Here is a 17694-nt window from a genome sequence, read left to right on the forward strand (position 1 = left end):
TAAAAAAATATATCACCTTTTGTTATATATGTCATTTTAAATGTATGCAACAAAAAATCACAAATTTTATTTTTCATGTAGGTATTTATAAACCTTCGTTTTAAATAAGATTAAATTTTCAAATCAAATTTAAATGAAAAACAAAATTCAAACAAAGACGTTGCTACGAGGATCAAACCACATCGGGGAATATACGATCCCTTCGATCAAAAAAACTTAACTATAGACATAACTATCCCTCTTTTAGGTTTTATTCTTGTTGATTTTTATTGTTTATGTCTATGGTATTTTGAAATGTCAAAAATATGACAAGAGGACATCGTGTACGTAACAAAACAAATTTGTATTTTAAATAAAAAAAGTACTTCCAAAATATGTTTGTGTCTAGTGCTTGCCGTAAAACACTAATTAATAGCTTTTTTAAGCTCACGGGTCGTGGTTGTCGTTTCTATTCCCAAGTTGTAAGTTTTTATTTACATTAGATCAAATACTGTCAAATTTTCTTACAATTCATTAGAATTAATAATGTAATGTTTATGTATCGAGGAAGAAGTTACCCAACCCAAAAAGGAAAAAGTACCATGGCCTAGGCGAGTGCTATCTGGTATTCAGCCTACAGGACCTGTTCACATAGGAAACTATCTTGGCGCTGTTAAGAAATGGGTTGAGCTGCAGAACGAGGGAGAGGACGTGATGGTCTCCATTGTAGATCTTCACTCTATCACATTACCACAGGTATTTGTGTTCCATTATTAAGTTTATTATATTAAAAGAATTGACCCTACTGCGCAAGGGAAATGCTAACCTCCGTCAGGATACTTGGTAAATATACAGAAAATGGGAACACGTTTAGTAAGCAAATTTTATTTTAAGAACACTCTGTAGTAGTTAGATAATAATCAGAAGTAAGTATTCGGAAATGGAGAATAATCATAGACATATGAATATTAGTAGACCTGCCCTAAGTGATTAAAAGCGTATTATCCCCACTCCCCATACCGGTTCCATTGGAGCCGGCTGGGCTCGCGTATGGCCTCAAGTGAAATTTGAAAACGTGACGTCATCATTCTTGTGCGAACTATGGTCGAGGCATCATCGGTTCATTTTACGAAATAACACGGCAAAATGTTGACTTGTAATAATAATAATAATAATAATAATTGGATAATTTGTAGAGCGCCGTTTTTGTGAAAAATCACCTCAAGGGCGCTGTACAATTTATTTCCTAGGATCTACATTTGTTATTTAGACCAACTGTGCCAGCACGAGGTTCGTCATCCGTTCAGGCATGTGTCTGCCGCCAATATAGCGCTGACATGTGTCTGCTGCCAATAAAGAGCGCCGACACAACATCCTCACATAGACAACAAACCTTGGCAGCACCGCTGTGACGCTCGACAAAGACAGAAGATGGAGACTCTGCTGCAAGAGTCCTAGGTAGCGAAGGAACTGTACCAGCTGCTGCAGGGAGAGAGACTACCTCGTCCACCAACTGTGCCAGCACGAGGCTCGTCATCCGCTCAGGCATGTGTCCGCCGCTAATATAGCGCTGACATGTGTCTGCTGCCAATAAAGAGCGCCGACACAACATCCTCACATAGATAACAGACCTTGGAAGCACCGCTGTGCAAAATCACCTCATCCTAGTCTACCCTAGTCTCTCCAGTCACCTCCCAGCCTTTCATGCCACCTAGTGCATCCTCTCGACCCTTTCAGACTCCTTCCTGGCTCCAATACCTAAATAAAATCCAGCAAAAAAAATAAAAAAATAAAATTCTTTCTATTGTCGTGATCCGACGATTTCACACCTCTGTCTCAGACCCTTAGGGCTCGCTTATCGCAGGCTATCATAAGCAAAATCTTGAACCAAAGTCAAAGTGAAGTTTATGTGTGTCATCTGTAACAAAATACATAAACAAAAACAGAAAATAAAAACAAAAACTTTAAACAAAATATGGCTTATCTGTCCTCCAGGCAGACATCCTCGGTTGAAAAGGTCCCGTAAATCCCGACACCACTTGACACTTGAGTCAGGTATAAAATCTTCGACTGCACTGAGAATCTTTGTTCTAGGTTCACTTTCAAAATTTAATCGGTTTAAAATGCTATAATAATTGCAAATTCCGGCTAAACGGTAGAAGTTACGCGCATTTCGTGAAATAAGAAGGTAAGCACTACATAAAACACGGATGCTGAACATTTTTCAGCGATCTCTTAACAAGGGAAACCTTCTGAAAGGATTAAACAAACTGGAGCGGTTAAAACACGTCCGCTCTCGTAAAAAGTGTTTGTACTATGAAAACTTGTAAAAATAGATGTGAAAAAGAGAATAAACCCAATTGTCGTATTACATTCCATATATAAGCATTATTTTACTTTATTTTAAGCATATTCACATCGTATAATATAGATCAGTTTTAGAAACATATACTATCACATCGAGAAACGTCTGGACGCGAAACACAAAGCTGGTTGGTTGCTGGGAAGTAAATTATGAACATTTATAAAAGTGTCTTAACTAAATACTTAAACGAAATATTCGACTCTGAAAATAGAACCGAATTTTTTTGCCGAATTTGGACTTTGCAAATTTGTTCATAACGTGGCGAGTAATTTGCGCTCCCATGTAAAAATGTCTATTCATTCAAAAGCAGATTTTACTTTTAAGAAGTAAATGGTGATATTATAATGCGAGATGCCTATTTACTGTCAGATTGATTTATTGACGAATCACAGTCAGCCTTACGCCCTTCGTTCTTCAACAGTTGATTTTACCCCTCGCCATTATCTTCTCGTCTATTAATTCCTATGTCTGTGAGAATAATGCATTTCAAAAGTTATTTCGTTAAAATTAAAATCGATTGTTCACTCGGTGGCCGTTGTTATTGTTTGTATGTCAAAGTTTTAAGGTTAGTTTTTTTCTTCTTATTTAAACCAAAATATGACTCTATGATAGGTTCTTAGTTTGGGTTTAATTAAGAAGTAAATAAAAAAAAAACTTCCTTAAAAACCTATTTTAATATTTTTGTGTCAAAACATGGCGTGAAGAAAAGATATCAAATTATCATTTTTTTTTACGAAATAGCTACTAAAATGCATTATTTTGCATTTCCGGAAACTGAAATACTTACTTCTCATAGTTACCTAACTGATTCACAGTGTTTTTTCTATTAAAAGTGTATATTAACCGTGTATTTTCTATATATTTACCTGTACTCTTCCAGTTCAGTATAAATGAGGGACCAGAAGTTGAGAATGTAGAAGAAAACCATGACGCTGTATGATTCTATTAAGGCCAAGAAATGGAAGATCTTTGAGATCCGTCAGCGCAAAATGGAAAGGAAATTTTTTAAACACCAATTCCAGAGACAGAATATTGAACAAAAGCTAGGAATAAAGACGAGAATAGGAGATGTATAATCTAAATAAGATAAATAATACCTACTCATATTAAGTAAAAGTTAAAAGCTAAATAAAATAATATTTTTTATCCACACAAAATTGGCAAAATTGAATGAATGAATTAAATGAATAAAAGATTTAAATATTATAATGTTTCGTAGATATTTAAATAATATTATATGGGCGGCACGCCGTGATGTAAAGTTGCCGGAAGAAGTCCTCAGACCTAGCGATAAACCGCCGCCAACTAGTTCTGAATTCCGAGCATCTCTGTCACTGAAACTTATTCTGTATTCAGCTGTGACGTCATAGTCCCTAACCGGTTCTAGTCACACGTCTCACATCACTTGTCTGTCGCTATCGGGTTTGTCCCGAGCGCTCAAACCCATATCCCAATCTTTGTTTCACTTATTCATGGAATAAAACCATTTATGTCTTTTTCAGTTGTGATGTCCCAGGACCCAATCTGTCCTCTGTCTGCAATGGTCAATTATTCCAGCATGTTTCAATGAATAGTCTGTAGTCTTTAGTCCTTAGTAGGTCACTGCAAGGCAAAACACAAAACATTAGTCAAAAGTTACTGATTCTATCCTCAATGGCTACTGTGAATCCGATCGGCAGTCCTTTCCCTTCCCAAAAATGGTTTACTTTTAAGATTCAAATATCAGAACAATAGAAAATGATAAACACCTACTAAAAGCAATTAAAGAGAAGTTCAATGTAAAAATACCAAAATGATGCAACTATCTTTTTAAGTAATTATAAATTTTAATATTCATAATTACACTAAATATTCTTAATCTTGATGCTCACCACTCTTCTAGATACAAGCGCCAGCTTCTATAGAAGAGGAACATTAAAAAATCAAAAGCAGTGAAAACTAATTGTATGAATTATTTTAGTTAACATTATTGATTATACTCTGTAATACTATTATACTGTAAATTGATTAATTATTTAATAAATAAATACATTGTTAAAAAAAAAAAAAAAATCGTTGACCTATTTACATTGCAAAAAATCTTAAATGCAACTGTGCCAGCCTAATATTTAACGACGGTTTTTAATACACATTTAAACAAAACAAACCTTTGATTCAATTAATGACAATAAACAACAATTTTTTGCATGTATGATTATGGAAAACAGTGCTATTTAATAGCTATTTCCTTCAATTCAAAACCAATATTTTACGGCTTTAGTATGGCGGCCAGCTGTAATGTTGATAGAAATATAATTAGTAATAAAATAGAATGGCGGCCAATTGTAATGTTGATAGAAATATAATTGGTAATAAAATAAAATGGCGGCTAATTGTAATGTTGATAGAAATATAATTAGTAATAAAATAGAATGGCGGCCAATTGTAATGTTGATAGAAATATAATTTGTAATAAAATGCTTTGTAGGCCATTCATTTTTTATTATTTTTTTTATTTTTATTGTTGCTACATTATTTTACAATATTTATATTCTAATTCAGTAATGTTGGCCTCACTGGGTTGTTTACCCGTGCTGAGGTAATTATATAAGTACATTTTTGTTTATTTGTTACAATATATGATCAAATATTTCAAGACGCCTCTTCCATAGAAGCACTAGCTTGTGGCTGGAAGAGGATATAATTATCTTTTTATATATTATCTTTTATAATTATCCAAACTAAGAATCTATTTGTCCACGAGGGTCGTAGTTTCATCAGCTTAAACACGTAAATGCGTATTATAATCCAATGTTACAATATTATATGAAAAACTAGCTGACATGTACCTGGCGTTGCTGGGGGTTATCCTTACGAGATAGATATACACCATCGGAGACTTTTCTGTAGGCCTTTTTAATAAGTACAATTCCGTAGTACATTATTATGATGTACCTCATAAGGTTTAGCCAGCAGGTTTAGGGCAATGTAGTGCCCGAAAATATAATTTTTCGACTTGACTATAAAACATCGACTTTTCTCTACTTTCTATAAATATAATATGCATGTATCATATATGTAAACCTTCCGGAAGAAATTCTCTAAATGATAGTAAAAACTCGATAAAAAATCCGTTGTGTAGTTTAGAAGAACTAAGCGCACAAACAGACAGACGCGGATAGCGACTTTATTTTATACTATTTATATAAGAGATCAAATTATTTAATAACATACCAGACAATTCTACGACTTCTCTTATTTCACACCAAGCTTTTTCTGTCGTGCCCTTGACGGCATAAGCCGGTAACTTGTGATTATACAGGCATGGACGCCTCTCCACTTCCATGATCAATTGGAGATTAATGTCTCGCTCCATGTTGTTTTCTTTTTCAATAAAGACAGTTGGGCGCTGAGCACATAGATGAATGACGCGTAAATATGTAAACAATAAAAAACGGCTGTGGTGTGAATCAAGTCAGTCACCAAGCGATGACCAGGTTGTGGGATTTATGTGTTATTATTAATGTGCTTTAATAATACATTCTTAAGGCGATGCCATACGTAGAAATGCAAAATCATGTGTTTTTGGTTTGAAAATTTGGTCGCCTAGAAATGTTTCAGATGCTTTAATTAAATAATGCGAGTAGAATACATCTTGGCCTTTGAAATAATCGAGTATTTTTTAGATAAATCTTTTTATAAGCCCAGAAACAAATAATGTAAAGGCCTATGAAAACTGCTTTAAAGTTCAAAATCTCCTACTTACGAACCCATTTTCGGTTATGATTTTATTGTATTATGTGGCAAATTAAGTTATTTATAAAATGATCAAAAAAAAAAAATATTTATGCCTGAACATCCACAAAATAAAATAAAAGGCACTTTTTGGCCATGTTTTTTTCTTGTATAAATTAAAACAGGCGGATGGTGTTAAGCGGGAATTTAAACCTTATCGCCATCTACGTAAGGGTTGTTATTGATAGCGGCTCGATTCAAAATATTACACGACATAGTGCATCGCGTTAAGAATATTTTAAAATCATGTTTAACTAAAATAAATGTTACTGGTAATTAGAAGTTCGTTATGTGGAAACAACGTCGCACCTCCGCGTTCCCCGACCTGTTTGCAATGTTTGCAGGTCCCAATACCAATATGTGGATCAGTGGGCTCTCGATATACCGCACTCGGTTTTTGTCGATACCTTATCGCCCCGTGGGAGGCTCTAACACTAATATAAATACTTTTTTTTTGTGAATAAAAGAATTAAATAAAGCGAATCAATTCACACAGCCGGGGGTATCAGACTGAATCGATTCACTACTGTGAATAAATCTGCCCATGTCTACTACCCAAGCAAGAATCACTTTACACAAAATTATTTACCTGTACATACCCTCAAAAGCAATAATCTATTTATTTATATAAAGAATGCGTCTGGCAGATGGGCGGCGTGGATTTGATTGTTATGCAAATCGAAAGTTTCATTCCAAGATTGATAAAATTTTCCACACACTTCACTTTCAAAACAAGCGGAATGTCACTGTCTTATTTAAAAACCAATCTCCATCCCCTTTTCCCACCCCTTAACTTCTTGATCGCCTGCGCAAAATTTTCGCCATGTGCCACCAGCTGATTTTCGTAATAACTTTGCAAAATATGATTATGTAAATTGTTCCATCTTACCAGATAATGTGTTTTAAATATTTATAAAAATAGCATATAATCTACCATAAGTAGTTCTCCATAAAAGCTAGTTATATTCAGAGTTAATTATATTTAAATAATAGGATTCGCTGGCGAACAAGAGGTTAAAGCAGAATTTTGATAATTCTTCATAAAATTTTGATGTTGAAAATAACTGTCTAGACATGATTTCTAAGATGTGAAGCCCGGCATGTGGGCTTTCTAAGATGTGTGCCCGCCGTGATCCTCAGCTAATGTTGTGTAATAATGAATCTGTATTCTGTTTTAGGATCCTAACACTCTGCGGAGCAATATTCTGGAGATGACAGCCACGCTCCTGGCTTGCGGAGTGAACCCTGATAAATCTATTCTCTTCTTGCAATCTAGTGTGACGAGGCATGCTGAACTCTGCTGGATTCTGGGCTGCTTCTCCACCATTGCGAGGTAGAACATATATCTCATGCCGTATTGGTGTGGTCTCTGACAAGGCAGTCAACAAGCACACTACAATATTAAACACATGGAAATCTGTAGAGCGAAAGAGTTGTATGAAATGAGATACAAAATAACTAGAGCAGACCCGTGATAAATCACTACAAGGAATATTATAATTGTGAGATTTGTGAGGTTGAAGGTATTTATAAAATATTTGCCTCAGGATCCTTTCAAAAACAAATAGCCAATATCGCCAATTTTCTCTATAGTATAATTATATTTTTTTGTTGTCGAAATGGAGACATCAGACCAGTCAAAAAATTAAAAAAACAAAAGAAATGCACATTTAAAATATAGAATTATCAATAAATTTTTTAATTATAGGTAGGTACTTACAAACTCATCAGTTTAATTGTAAATAACAATGATTGTTGTTATCCCTTTGGGAATTCGCGTCAATGTTTAATCAATTATAGGATACGGAGTAAATAGTTACGGATTAACGTATAAAACGTACTTAAATAAAATAGAACAATTACAAATCCGTTTCCTAAAATTGATATCAGGCAAAAAAAAAATACAATTATGTGTAGGCGATTACAAAAAAATGTTTTCTTTGTGTAATGTGCTCTCTATACATAGTAGGATAGATTACCAACTAACGCTAGATGAATTCTGGAATACAGAATTCAAAAAACCTCTAAACCATAACTACCCTACTAGGCATAGAGAAGCACAAATGTTTATTATTAAAATATCGCAAAATGTATACGGAGATAGAACAAAAAGACATAAAATTCCGGAATTGTTTAACTCATTACCAGAAGATATTAAAAATGAGACATGTCATTCAAAAATAAAAACGAAAATTAGATCGTTCTACCTCCGTCAAACATAAAAACAATTAATATTGTGGTACCAAGATATCAAGTTGAAATTAAATATATTGTTATAAGCTAATAAATAGAAAAAGTGAGAGATTTCTTACAATTAAACTGATTGATCAGTTTTGTAAGATCTAAGTCAGAGAAAATAATGTACAAATAAAAAAAAACTGAATAAACACATATAAAAAAAAAAAAAAAAAAAATAGGTATTACATTTTTCTTACTTTAATAGATTGGGCCACTTACCTCAGTACAAAGAAAAATCAGATTCAATGAAGGAAGTTCCTCTCGGCTTGTTTATTTACCCGGTCCTGCAAGCGGCCGACATTTTATTATACAAGGCGACCCACGTTCCTGTCGGCGAGGACCAGCTACAACACCTGCAGATGGCGCAGCAAATAGCCAAGACGTTTAATCATAGGTTTGGCCGGACTTTTCCTCATCCATCGGCCATTCTAGCAGGTAAATATCTCTATTTCAATCATAGTAATAATAATAATAATATAACAAAGATAAGTATGGCGTGTAAGCGACTGTCGTCGAGCTACGACATAACTACACGGACTATCAAACCGGCATATCCAATGAAAGTTATGCATTTGCTGTGTAGGTAGAAACAAAGGAGGGGCGCCTATATGTGTAGATGATTTTTTAGCAGAATGGATGAATGATGTTGGCGGCTTGTATGTGGTTTATGTTACTGTTACATGTTTTACTAATATTATTTTATATTCATCAGCTTAAAAATTTTTTTTTTTTGTGTACAATTTTCGATAGCTTACTTTTGTTGAATTCATTATAATTTGTTGAAAAATTATAATGAATTATTAATTCCAATTACACACATTATAAATATTAGTTTAAATAGTGGAATATTCCCCTCCGTTTATAAAAAATCTATTGTAACACCCGTTTTTAAATCTGGCAGCCCTGAAGAAATATCAAACTATCGACCCATATCTGTTGTCTCAAACATTGCAAAAATTTTCGAAAAGATCGTAAAAAAGCAACTTTTATACTATATTGAAAATAATAAAATAATTAGTCCTAGCCAATTTGGATTTAGAGAGAAACTAGGCACTCATGATGCCATTGCAGAACTAACTTCAACTATATACCGTGCATTAGATAAAAAAAATAAATGCCTTGGCATTTTCATTGATTTACGTAAGGCTTTTGATAGTATCTCCCATACAAAACTAATTAATAAATTAAATGATATCGGTATTATTGGTAAGGTAAGGTATTGGCTGCAAAGCTATCTAACTCAAAGAAACCAAAAAGTAAAACTTAATAACTCACTTAGCGTAGATGAAACTTTAGAATTTGGAATTCCCCAAGGGACTGTTATTGGACCAATTTTATTTATAATTTACGTTAACCATATGTTTAAATTATCACTTAATGGTAAACTTATATCCTTTGCTGACGACACTGCAATAATTATCGAAAAAAAGACATGGAACGAAATTACCAATGCAGCGAATCAGGATATGAAGGTTATAAAAAATTGGTTCGATGGCAATTTATTATCACTTAACACAGAAAAAACATATTGCATTCCTTTCACTCTACAAGAAGATGTGCCAAATAACCTAATTAACATAACAATTCATTCTAAAAACTGTGTAAATGACGGTACATGTAATACGGACTGCGCGAAACTAAATCATAAATCCAATATAAAATATCTTGGTATCTTAATAGATAAAAATGTTAAATGGAAAGACCATATTAATCTCACTGTTGAAAGAATAAGAAAACTTATCTATATTTTCTATAATATACGAAATATTTTAAATAAGAAAACTATGAAAATTGTCTATTATGCATTAATTCAGTCCTTATTGCAGTACGGGATTATTGGGTGGGGAGGGGCTTTTAAGGCTTCTTTACAGCCCATAATTACAATTCAAAGAATAATTATAAAAATCATCCTTAGAAAACCATATGACTCCCCTACTTTAGAGATATTTCAGGAATTTAATGTATCATCTATAACAGAATTGTATAAGAGAATCGCCTTATATCAAATTTATAAAGAATATTTTATTTATAAAATTCACCCCTCAGATAGCATAAGCAATAGATTCAAAACAAATGGCTTAATAGCCATTCCTATGCTTAGAACGACCACGGCTCAGCACCACTATTCGTATTTAGGTGTGAGATGGTACAATATATTATTGTCCAAAAATAAAATTAGTGTAACCGAAACTGTGAATTATGAACAATTCAAAAAGTTAATTAAGTCCCTAAAATTGGATAATGATATATTGTACCCCTAATTTTCTTACACTTACTCAATCTGTAAAAAATATATATTAATTTGATTGTCTTTAAAAAAAACTACTTTTCTAAATTTTTCTTGATATATTGTACCCTTAATTTCCTCACGCTTACTTAATCTGTAAAAAGATGAATTATTTTAATTATCTTTAAAAAAACAATTTTCTAATTTGTGTACCTATGTTAATATTATGTTTTTTTTTTTTTTTAATGTATATTTTATTTAGTTATAAGAGTTTACATCTTATACCTAATATATTAATTACATCTTATACCTAATATATTAATTACATCTTATACCTAATATATTTGTATTTATTTCAAAAGTTTTTGATTATTGTTAAATCATTAGAACTAAATGTAAAGACTCCTCCCATAAACACGAGCTCCTGGAGCTCAACTTATGGAGAAATAGAATAATAATGAACAAATTATTTATAAGTCTGCATATTGTTATCATTTATAATGTTAAATAATAAAAATAAAAAAAAATAAAAAATAAATATATATTCTGTTTTAAAATGCATGTAAAAGCCCGGCTGGGCGTAAAACCAAATAAAATAAAAATACTGATAATTGTTCTTGGACCATCTCCCTTGTTTCTATTATCTATGCTTTCAATAGATAAACATACTTGAATCCAAAAACACAACACACATAGTAAGACAAGAGATCTTATGTTCGATTCCTAGTTTTGACTGTTATCTTTTTATTTTTTGTTTTGTTCGGTTTTATGTTTCGTTTAGATTTATTAGTATTATGTATCTTCTTCTTCGATGATTGATTAATTAATTATGATGTTATATTATAACTATATTGTATCTATCTTTTTAATTTATCACAAAATGTTGCAATCACGTAACTATGCATTGTTTATTCAGAGGTTTCAGGAAACCGGTTGAAGAGTCTGAGAGAACCTCTGAAAAAGATGTCTAAATCGGAACCTGATCCCAAATCAAGAATACTTTTGACTGACACACCTCAACAAATTACTTTGAAATTCAGAAAGGCAGTTACTGACTTTACTCCAGAGGCAAGTCTTACACTAAACTTATTGCATATTAAAAAAAAATTATTTACCCACTTAACCTCACAAATTTAATTGGTAAAAAAATAACCTCTTATAATTTTTACCCTTTTATCATGTTTGAAATTTGTCCATTCTCTGTGGTGTGTCATAAACAATGCACTATATATTGTAATTAACCTTTGAAATGCCCAACTCCCGTGACCAATACCTCCGCCATGTGCCGACCCTAAATATTTGCGCGGCTCACCGTGCACCAGCTGATTTTATTTTTGTAATAACTTGCTTTGCTAAATTATGTTTTTGTAAATTCTACCTGTCTTACCAGATAATAATTTTAATTTATTAGTTAAAGTAGTATACAGTGGGTTAAGGGACGTACTTGATTTGCTCTAACCACTAGCTTGCCCCGGACCACAAAAGTGGACTACGCGGGAAACCCTTAAAGCAGCATAGTAACTAACTTAACTTTTTTGGACTTGCGAAATAGCCGGAAAAAACCATCCTGAGTTACTCTTCTATTTATTTTTAGCATTTTATGTACTATAGCTATAGAAATAAAACTTTTTTTTCTGTGTGGCTACTGAATTGGAATTTCTTTTACTAAAGATTTTAGAGTAATAACCACAGACATAGGAATTAATAGACGAGAAGATAATGGCGAGGGGTAAAATCAACTGTTGAAGAACGAAGGGAGTGAAGCTGACTGTGATTCGTCAATAAATCAATCTGACAGTAAATAGGCATCTCGCATTATAATATCACCATTTACTTCTTAAAAGTAAAATCTGCTTTTGAATGAATAGACATTTTTACATGGGAGCGCAAATTACTCGCCACGTTATGAACAAATTTGCGAAGTCCAAATTCGGCAAAAAAATTCGGTTCTAGTTTCAGAGTCGAATATTTCGTTTAAGTATTTAGTTAAGACACTTTTATAAATGTTCATAATTTACTTCCCAGCAACCAACCAGCTTTGTGTTTCGCGTCCAGACGTTTCTCGATGTGATAGTAACAACTGATTCATATTATACGATGTGAATATGCTTAAAATAAAGTAAAATAATGCTTACATATGGAATGTAATACGACACTTGGGTTTATTCTCTTTTTCACATCTATTTTTACAAGTTTTCATAGTACAAGTCAACATTTTGCCGTGTTATTTCGTAAAATGAACCGATGATGCCTCGACCATAGTTCGCACAAGAATGATGACGTCACGTTTTCAAATTTCACTTGAGGCCATACGCGAGCACAGCCGGCTCCAATGGAACCGGTATGGGGAGTGGGGATAATACGCTTTTAATCACTTAGGGCAGGTCTACTAATATTCATATGTCTATGGTAATAACCCTGATATGTATTAAGTTGTAAGTGTCAAAGTTTACTGACATTTTAGGATAATTTTTTGTGTTTTTGACAATTTGTCATTTCAAAAATAAATATATTTCTAATTATTTTGTAAGCAATAATTATTAGCCTGAAATGAATAATAACCCTAAATTATATTGCTATGCATAAAAAATCTTGTCTTAAACATTAGTTTACCAAAAAAAAAAAAATAATAATAATAAATATATTTCTATTTATTTTATATAAACATTTTGTTAAATTTTATATAAACGTTTTGTTAAATCTTCACTTATTCTTTTCCGCTTCTATTAGTATAAAACATATTTTTCAATATGTTTTGCATTTTGTGTTAAATATTATAAAATATCTTCAAACATAACTGAATCTAGTTTCAACGCGGTCAGTTGTTAGTTTACATAAAACGATAATAAGTTAATAATTATTTGTGTTATAGTATCAAGATTGATTAAACATTGTCTCCTTATTAATTTGATACCGATAAGATAAGAATTGATTCACTTTTGAGGTCACAATAGCGAAAATTACAACTTTCAACAGTTATTATATGCGCATTGTCAAGTCATTATAAAGTCCACTGTACACTCATCCCCACAGAATATTTAGTCTGAACTGTTCGTAAAATTAAAAATTTTTACCTTTTAATTAATTTTAAATACAGCCTGTTTTTAAATTTTGTTGCAAGATGATCTAATACTTGATGTTTTAGCCCTTTGGATTTAAAATTTTACTACGTAATCTTTTTTTGGTGTAAATAATTTTTTTTTCACATTTATGCGAATGTTTAACGAATTATTTTTTTCTCAAATAACCCGTCTAACTGAAGCTAATTGGATAAGCGAATGATATTTTAGATTTATTTAAAAAGTGAATTTTTTAGTTACCTTTGTAAAAATCCCACCGCCAACGTGTCCACCTTTATTATATCATTTGACAAAATACGCCGGTTTTTTTACCCACACCGGTTTGAAAGCCTGTAAGTTTTAATATTTTAATTGTTTTTGGTATCAATCGAAAGAAGAAGAATGAATCAACAATAAAAAATTAAAAGATAGTATACATATCTCGTAAGAAGTTTAAAAAACACCTTTTATCTTTTTAACGATTAACAAGTAAAAAAACTGATGATGATAAAAATAAATAAATTTTTTTTTCATGTTAACATATATATTTTTTACCCGCTTACATAGAAAATAATGTAATTCTTTGTAATGCGTTCATACGTGGTGCGGTTTCCAGTTTGATCAAGGGCAAGTGATTCCTGATATTTGGAGTAAAAAAATGTAAATGAAATTTGTCTAAATTTGACTTTTTTTAAGGTTTTTTTCTTTTTAACTTAAAAAAATAACTTTCGCATGTCGTTACTGGTCACCCCCCCCGATCCTAACTGTCTAATACCTACTGATTTTTCATGTTTTAATATAAAGTACGTCCCTTAACACCCTGTATAATCTACCATAAATAGTTTTCCCAGAATAGCTACTTATATTCAGAGAATATTTTTATATTTATAAATATAAAAATATTCTTGAAGTTTTATTACATTTTCCAAAAGATGTGTGTTTCACAATAAAAAAATAAAGAAAACCCGCAACGAATTACTCGAACCTTTCATTAAGCGGGTGCATTGAAGAATGACGCAGTAGTAACTTGGTTATTATTTTAAAATGTCTGCTCCTTACAAAATGAAAAACAAGAATTTCTGTTTATTTTTGTAAGCTTCACATTTGTTTTACAGGGCAAAATCCAGTGAAATGTTTTTGAATGTGCTGGATGAACGGGTAAAATTTTTTCGGGCCGGTAGGCACTTACAGCACTCAAAGAGTTAATTAACTACTGAAAGGTTTGTGGAAAGGTACCTGTTTTATTTGTTTATTTTTTTTATTTCCAGGTGACATACAATCCAGAGGCTAGACCAGGAGTTTCAAATATGATAGATATTCATTGCATGATGACAAATAAAATCCCTGAAGAGATTGTTGAAGAAGTAGAAGGGGTAACTACTGGAAAGTAAGTACCTACTTATCAATTTACATTTTTCAATTAGTCAATAATAATATACCCCCTTTTTTGGGGTCAATTTTTATGATATTTTATATAAATCTTGAGACATTTGCCTGGGTTTTTTAAGAATATTCTAAATGAAATTAGGTACATAATTGAAGCAGTTGGCCCAAAAATGGCGTAACCCACGAAAATTCCCAAATGACATTAGCAATCGGAAGGGGCTTTACCAGTAGGGGCCGGCAAGAAACAACACTAAATAAAAAAAATAAAATTAAAGCCAACACGTAGACAGTACCATACTTGATAAAGTGATATTTTTATTTTTGTCTTTAACTAACCTAGTAGAGGTAATATCCGAAGGCAAAATGAATGTATAAGGACAACACTGCAATTGCAGTGCTTTGTACCGTACATGGGCACAATTATTCAATACTGCAAATGCAGGGTTCCGGTCCGGTTAAATGATACATGTTCTGTCAAATAGAAGTGGATAGATCAACCAAAATAATATATGTACTTCAATATGAATTTAAACATTTGTTGTTTCAATTTTTACTTGAACCACCTCCACATTTTAAAACTTTTAACATGTTTATCACAGCTCACATTTTTTTGGGTTACGCCACTTCTGCGCCGATCGCCTCAATTATGTTTATGTTTTTTTTTTCATTCTTGTTGTTTATTTTTCTAGGTATAAATACATTGTGGCTGAATCTGTTATTGAGCAATTAGAACCAATAAGAGTTAAAATTGAAGACTACCTTTCTCATCCAGAATATCTTGTCGACATTTTAAACAAAGGGGCTGAAAAAGCAAAGAAAAGAGCTGACGTTACCTTCAAAGAAGTTTGCAATAAAGTTGGTCTTGGAATACCAGAAGTGATAGAAAGGCAACACGCAATCCCCTCGAAAATATAAAACAATTATTTTAATAAATGATGGCCTCCGTAGTTGAGTGGTATAATCCTTGGCTACGAATTCGGGAACACAAGAATTTTTTTTGGATTAATTTAATCACAATTTATTAATTAAAAATAATATCGACGGTCCTGAAGAACAACATGAGATGTGCAAATATGTAGTTTTGCAGTAGAGTGAAAGACCACCGTTCAGAATCGAAACATTTCCAGATCTGAATAGCCAGGTACTTCCCTAACTTCCTCTTCTCAATTTCATTCCCCTCCTCACTATCTTCAGCTTCACAACATACCCCAACTGGGGATACCATAGTCTCATTGGCTCCAGACGGTTGGGATCTATTATGCGAATATGTGTATAATATCTTGCCAAATAAAAAATTATGATAAAAATACATTGTAGTATTTATTTTCACTGTCATGTATAATATTTTGGATCTGTACAGTTACTTCTATATTAAAATAAAACTTATATATCTATGTAATAAATAAAAATGTATTAAACCTTTAGCGTGCTGAGAAATCCAATGTGGATTTCTAACGTTTGTACCCGGATTCGCTAGTAGTTCACCCATAGTTCGTGCCCCAGTTTATTAGCCTGGAAAGTTAAAAAAGTATCATAATATGATTCTAGACTCTGGTTTTGTCACTTGCAAATTATTCATATTTATACTTTTTATTGTGGAGATCACTTATTTAGCTTTGTGGAAAATATAATAAAACTCAAGAATATTTTCGAATTTCTTTTTTTTTTAAACTTCCGATTTTATGTCCGGGTTAAATCTTCCCCATAAGAAAAACTAAACCCTTCCACACACTTTTCCACAAATGATCATCTAGTCAATCAACATTATGTAAGTGCATTATATAAGCAAAAACAATACAAGAACAACACGTCAACTCACCAGAGATCAAATGGGAAAATAATTCACCGACTCCAGATATTTTCATATCAGAGGGTTCGGCTCGGTAGAACTCCTAACAGGGCCAATAAATCCTACTGATCCCTCAACATAAATATTTAAAAAATCTTTCGTTATCCTACATGTATTCAAAATGACCGACTTTTGCATCTTTATGTATAAATTTTTTGATAGATCTAATACGCCTAAATTTTTAATGAGAGAGCTAGGTATAATGCCAGTAGCCTAAATAACGAATGCTAATATTTTTATAGTCTGAGAATGCCAAATTCTTTTTATTTCATTTCCTAAATCTGTGTATTTTCTTATTTTTTCATTAACAGATTTTTGAATATTACAGGAATTTGGAATAGCGACATCAATGATATAAGTTATTTTTTTAATTTTGTCATGTAAAACTATATCGGGTCTATTATGACTAATCGTTCGGTCTGTTAGTATAGTTTTATCATAATATATTTTTAAAAAATCGTTTTCTAAAAATGAATTTGGTTCGTATTCATAATATGGTATTATATTACGGCAGTCAATCAATAATAATAATAATAATATTGGACAATTTTTATAGCGCCGCTTTTGTGAGTTATCACCTCAGAGGCGCTTTACAGTTGATGCTGGTATTACAAAAAATATAAATATTACCAAAATAAAGTGAAATTAACAGAAGTTGACATGAAGATAGAAAATGGAGACTCTGCAGCAAGAATCCTAGGTGGTGAAGAGGCTGGACCAGCTGCTGCAGCGAGAGAGACTACCGCGTCCACCAACAGTGCCAGCACGAGGTTCGTCATCCGTTCAGGTATGTGTCTGCTGCTAATAAAGCGCTGAC

The 17694-nt window shown here is 32.3% G+C and overlaps 1 protein-coding gene across 1 annotated transcript; it reads left to right on the top strand.

Annotated features, from left to right (window-relative positions):
* The first annotated feature begins 95 nt into the window (after positions 1–95).
* Positions 96–16356, top strand: TrpRS-m (Tryptophanyl-tRNA synthetase, mitochondrial). The gene is made up of 7 exons (XM_089637799.1): positions 96–461; positions 547–735; positions 7297–7451; positions 8562–8791; positions 11500–11651; positions 14911–15029; positions 15718–16356. The coding sequence occupies exons 1-7, from the start codon at positions 375–377 to the stop codon at positions 15941–15943; spliced, it is 1158 nt and encodes a 385-aa protein (XP_089493925.1). The 5' UTR covers positions 96–374; the 3' UTR covers positions 15944–16356.
* The last annotated feature ends 1338 nt before the right edge of the window (positions 16357–17694 follow it).

Source organism: Hesperophylax consimilis, chromosome 12 (genome assembly GCF_061612785.1).
Source record: "Hesperophylax consimilis isolate HC1 chromosome 12, BYU_Hcon_1.0, whole genome shotgun sequence".
Taxonomy (NCBI): domain Eukaryota; kingdom Metazoa; phylum Arthropoda; class Insecta; order Trichoptera; family Limnephilidae; genus Hesperophylax; species Hesperophylax consimilis.

Excerpts from the sequence above, each read along its gene's own strand:
- TrpRS-m (XM_089637799.1), top strand. The coding sequence starts at position 375 with ATGTTTGTGTCTAGTGCTTGCCGTAAAACACTAATTAATAGCTTTTTT. Across the intron at positions 462-546 it reads GTCGTTTCTATTCCCAAGTT|GAAGAAGTTACCCAACCCAA; the intron begins GTAAGTTTTTAT and ends TTATGTATCGAG. Across the intron at positions 11,652-14,910 it reads TTACTGACTTTACTCCAGAG|GTGACATACAATCCAGAGGC; the intron begins GCAAGTCTTACA and ends TTTTATTTCCAG.